The sequence below is a fragment of the Myotis brandtii genome, unplaced genomic scaffold (assembly GCF_000412655.1).
Source record: "Myotis brandtii unplaced genomic scaffold, ASM41265v1 scaffold573, whole genome shotgun sequence".
In the NCBI taxonomy this organism is placed as follows: Eukaryota; Metazoa; Chordata; class Mammalia; order Chiroptera; family Vespertilionidae; genus Myotis; species Myotis brandtii.
In genome coordinates this window covers 1,036,500-1,041,894 of record NW_005370145.1, presented here as the reverse complement: position 1 = coordinate 1,041,894, position 5,395 = coordinate 1,036,500, and the positions used below count along the sequence as shown (strand labels likewise).

Below are 5,395 nucleotides of genomic sequence, written 5' to 3'. Positions count from 1 at the left end.
CGGCCGGGGAGGGGGGTCCCCCCGGGCCCCCTCCAAACCTCACCAGTAACCGGAGACTGCAGCAGACTCAGGCCCAGGTGGACGAGGTGAGTCGGGGCGGGGGGTGCCAACGGCGGTGGGAAGGAAGGAACCTGAGGGTTGGCTAACTAGTGGGGGGTCCCCTTGGACGGGGGGGACAACAGTTCCTATGGGTGAGTTTGGAACAAAGACGCCAGGCCCCCTTCCTGCCCGCGTGCGCTCGGAGGGTTAGCCTCGTTAGCCTGGGGCGTTTCAGCCAGGGGCCCGGCCGCTCGGACGCCACCAATAGAAGAAGGTGCTTCGAGGACATCCGAGGTGGCTGCCGGCCTGCCGCCCCTGATGCGTGCTCCTTGCATGTCCCCAGGTGTGCCAGGCATGTTCTGTGCGCGCCCTTGGCATGTTAACCTGGAAACGTCGGGGTGCATGTTCTGTATGTGGGCACATGGTCCGGGAGCGCCCTCATTGAGGTGGGCCTTGGCACACCCCCTGCCTCGTGGGGCTCCCCTCCCAGGTGGTGGACATCATGAGGGTGAACGTGGACAAGGTCCTGGAGCGGGACCAGAAGCTGTCGGAGCTGGACGACCGCGCGGATGCGCTCCAGGCAGGGGCCTCCCAGTTTGAAACAAGTGCAGCCAAGCTCAAGCGCAAATACTGGTGGAAAAACCTCAAGGTAAGGGTGGAGCCAGGTCGGACTGGGCGTGAATGGGGGTGTCACGGTCTGTCTCACTGACCCTCCCCTCTCCCCTCCAGATGATGATCATCTTGGGAGTGATTTGCGCCATCATCCTCATCATCATCATCGGTGAGTAGGGCAGGAGTAGCTAGGGCCCTTTGGTGAGATGTCCCCTCTAAGTTCTGGGTTTTGAAGGTCATTAACCTAGTTTTTATGATTTAGCATAAAGCATATAAAGCTGCCAATGGCAGTTCTGATTCATCTAGAGCCCAGACCTTGATGATGTTTAGTCTGCACTTTTCCTGGTTGTGGGCAATTTCTATTAAGATTTTTGGAAACAGGAAAGCTGATGGATCCCACTGCTCTCTTGAGGACATTTTGGGCCTAAGACCCCAGTCTGGGAACCCTGGAATTGGGGGGTAGGAGAGCAGGAAAGGCCCTTGGGCTTGGACATGGCTAGGAAGCCAACCACCCAGTTCTTTAAGAGCTTGTGGTCTCAAGAGGCCCAGAGCACTACCAGTCTGGTCTGCCCCAAGGCCATACTGTGGGGTTGAAGAGACTTTGGAACCCACCTGTCCAGCCCCCCCTTGCTTGACAGGTGAGAACCTGAGTCCCAGAGGGGAAGGGTTGTCAGCCAGCTGGGGAGTGGGTAAGGGGGGAGCAGGGCCAGGCCTGACACACTGCTTTCTCTCCTCTCTTTCTCCCCTCTCCCTCTTCCTTCTCTTTCCTTCTCTATAGTTTACTTCAGCTCTTAAACCCCTGAGGAGCCAGCCCAGAGAAGGGCCTCTCCCCCAACCCATCCCCAGCCGCTCCTCCACCTCTCAGCCATATCTTCCAGCCCCCCATCTGTGTGTGTGTCCGTGTGTGTGCCCTCCTGTAAATAGCCAGCTGTTATTTATACATATATAATATTATATATATTTGGTCTGTTTGTAGTTTTATTACTAGAAGATTTTTCCGGTTGTCCTTAACACCCCTTCCTCAGTTCCCATTGCCTTTTTCTTTCCCTCCTTCCTCTTCCCTCTTTTCCTGACCAGCCCCAAGTCCCTTCATTTGCATCTGCTATGCAATAGTCCCTCTTCCTCTCCTTTCCTTGGATTTAGCTGATCCTTCCTCCCACCCTGTCCTTCCCCATATCTTCACCCCCCTACAAAACAAAACAAAAAGCAATTGTCCAGGCCTCCCTAGGTGCATCTTCTTTGCATTATTTGGGAGGCTCTGAGACTGGCCCCACTTGGTCCTGAGAATCCCAAGGTCTGGGAGCGTCCAGCATGTTAATTAGCACTCATGTGCATACTGGCAACCCTTTTGGTTTTCTTCTTTTTTGTTAACATCACTCTGTTCATTCTTTCAGCCTGTGTTTTTGTGGGTTTTTTTTTCACTGAGGAGTTAGTCCCCACTGGTCCTTGTATCACACTTTCATTTGCATGACATTAATTGTAGGTGTTGGGGAGCCTGGGCTTTTGGGAAGCCAGGCTGTTCTGGCCCCCAGAATCATCCCTTCCGAGCCCCTCTAGTCCAGTTTGCCTCTGCTCCCCCTCTTTTCCAAACCTCTTGTCCCCTCCTCTCCCTCCCCTGAGCTGGTGTGTAAGTGTCTTGGAGTTCAGTATGTTATGATGGACCGATATTTCTGCCACTTGAAGTTTCTCCCCACATTCCTGATCCCCAGTTTTCATGTGGGGCGCTCAACTGACATTCCCATGGGGTCTCCCCCCCCTCCCATCTGCCTGATCTTCCCCCTCCTCCTCCCACTAGGAGAGTTGGGGGTTGGCCACAATCTGATCTCTTTTGGGAGAGGTGGCTGCCAGTGTCTGAAGGGTCATCACTGCCTTGGAGAGGAGTGGAGCAGGGCAGAGAATCTCCCCAATTCCTGCTGGAAGTCTCCTCTGGCCCCACCCCTGCTGGGGATTGGACTGAAAACCCTCCTCCCCAGTTTGGAGGGTGTTGCCTCCTTCACTGCCCAGCTCCTCTGACTGCCCCCCCTGAATTCAGGGCGGGGGGGTACTAGTCACTGCCAATGTGTGGGATTTGCTGGAAGATGAGGATTCTTGCCCCTCTCCAGGGTGGTCAAGCCCAGAGAGAGAGACCTGTCTTCTCCTTAGGTGAAGTGATAGAGGAAGGATCTAATGTCTTTTTAAATGGCACAATTTTGGGGGGGTCTGAGGGTGCAGTCCCTTAAACTGTCACTGGAGGGGACCCCCCCCCAAACTTTTCCCCCCACACTCAAGGTTTCTGTGTGGACAGGGAGCAGGGAGATCTAAACTGTTGTGTGAAAGGGTAGGGAGAGATGCTGGGGGTGGGGGTGCTGTGCTCTAGATCCCCCCATACTATCCCAGTGTCCCCTGCCTCCCCCCTTCCCTCACTCCATGGCCCCAATTCTGTGCGCATCCAGATTGTGAAAATGTACAATAAATGTGTAATGAGTAAGTGGTGTCTGTTCTAAGATTTTTTCTTAACCAGTAGGAAAGGTACTGGGTCTTCAGGTTTAACAGGAATGTTAAGAATATACATTGGGCCCTAACCGGTTTGGCTCAGTGGTAGAGCGGCGGTCTGCAGACTCAAGGGTCCCAGGTTCGATTCCGGTCAAGGGCATGTACCTTGGTTGTGGGCACATCCCAGTAGGGAGTGTGCAGGAGGCAGCTGATCGATGTTTCTCTCTCATTGATGTTTCTAACTTTCCCTCTCCCTTTCTCTCTGTAAAAAATCAATAAAAAATATATTTTTAAAAAAAGAATATACATTGGGAAGAAACTGAGCTTTATTGGAGGGCCTGACCTTGGGCAGGGCAAAGTGTGGTTCCCAAAGTGTCCATCAGGGGGCACCAAGCTTTAATGGGAAGTGTTGATGCTTCCCTTGTCTCACCCTGGTGAACCTTGAGGTCTAAGTTTCCCAGTTTTCCCTCTTCCCTTGCCTGAGGGTATGCTCTTGTCCTTTGTTGGATTTCTTTTACCCCTTGATTTAACTCCCAGATGCTGTGCAGTCGTCTTCTGGAGTCATTTACTCCTAGGCCTGAAGTAAATGGCCAACTTCTATGAAATATTTCTTCCCCTTTGTGCCTAGCACAGTGCCAGCATCCAGAGGGTTAATAAAGACTTACTGAACAAGGCCCTGGCCTGGTAGCTCAGTTGGTTAGAGTGTCCTCCCGATATGCTAAGGTTTCGGGTTTGATCCCTGGTCAGGGCACATACAAGAAGCAACCAATGAATGCAAAATTAGTGGAACGACAAATTGATCTCTCTCAATGAACAAATCAGCCTAAGGAGACCCAGCTGAGGGTGGTGTGGAACTGGCTAGAGATGGCCTATTGCCCCTGCACTCTGTTGTTGGGCACCGGACTCTGGTCCCTAATGTGGCACCCTAGCATTCTTGTCCTCAAGTGCCATTAACAATGGGTGGAGAATGCTAGAAGAGCTTGTGGGGCCCGACTTCTCTGGGCTGCAGGCAACCTAGATAGTGTTTCCCAAACTTGTTGGCTCCTAAGAACTATCAGGAATGCTTTTTAAAATTTTATTTTTATTATTTTTTTAAAATATATTTTATTGATTTCTTACAGAGAGGAAGGGAGAGAGATAGAGAGTTAGAAACATCAATGAGAGAGAAACATCGATCAGCTGCCTCCTGCACACTCCCTACTGGGTATGTGCCCACAACCAAGGTACATGCCCTTGACTGGAATCGAACCTGGGACCCTTGAGTTCGCAGGCCGACACTCCATCCACTGAGCCAAACCGGTCAGGGCTTTTTTGTTATTTTTTTAGGAATGCTTTTAAAAATATTTTTTATGCCCTGGCCCCTGTGGTTCAGTGGTTAGAGGGTTGGCCTGCACACCAAAGGTTCCTGGGTTTGATTCCCCAGCATGGGCAAGATCCCCCACCAGTCTATGTGTATCACATTGATGTTTCTCTCTCTCCCTCTCCCCCCCCAACTCCCACTCTAGAGAGAGCAATGGAAAAAAATACCCTCTGGTAAGGATTAACAATAAATAAATAAATGATAGATTTTTAAAAATAAATATTTTTATTGATTTCAGAGAGGGAGAGATAGTTAGAAACATCAGTGAATGAGAGAATCATTGATCACTGCCTCCTGCACGCCCCCTACTGGGGATCGAGCCCACAACCGGGGCATGTTCCCTTGACCGGAATCAAACCCAGGACCCTTCAGTTCACAGGCCGATGCTTTATCCACTGAGCCAAACCGGCCAGGGCTAAATGATAGATTTAAAAAAATATATATTTTCATTGATTTCAGAGAGGAAGGGAGAGAAAGATAGAAACATCCTGCACACCTACTGGGGATGAGCCTGCAACCCAGGCATGTGCCATTAACAGGAATCAAACCCAGGACCCTTCAGTCTATAGGCTGTTTCCAGTAAGTCAAACTAGCCAGGACAAATAATAGATTTTTGGGCCCCTTCTCTGGAGATTCTGATGCAGCAGTTCTAAGGGGCTGAGGTGATTCTTATAATTAGGTACACAGTTATCATTTATTGAGGGTTTATTATATTCCAGTTAGTCTTCAGGGCTTTTTCGCATTTCATCTACCGAATACTTTCAAGGTTTAGGGCTCCCATAGGTCGTAGGATCTGCCTTCTTTATAGTGCTAGGGCAGGGGTGGGCAACCTTTTTGTGAGTGCATGCCAAAACCAGCAAAATCTCTGACTCAAAATTTTTCTGCGTGCCAACCCTAATTTTTTAAGAACAT

At 50.6% G+C, this 5,395-nt stretch overlaps 1 protein-coding gene across 1 annotated transcript; it reads left to right on the top strand.

Annotated features, from left to right (window-relative positions):
- Positions 1–5: 5 nt before the first annotated feature.
- Positions 6–1,611, top strand: VAMP2 (vesicle-associated membrane protein 2 (synaptobrevin 2); the record flags this gene model as incomplete). The annotated part of the gene is made up of 4 exons (XM_014549810.1): positions 6–86; positions 530–688; positions 769–820; positions 1,430–1,611. Coding segments are annotated over 4 exons (309 nt in total), but the record flags the coding sequence as incomplete, so codon positions are not given.
- Between the last annotated feature and the right edge of the window lie 3,784 nt (positions 1,612–5,395).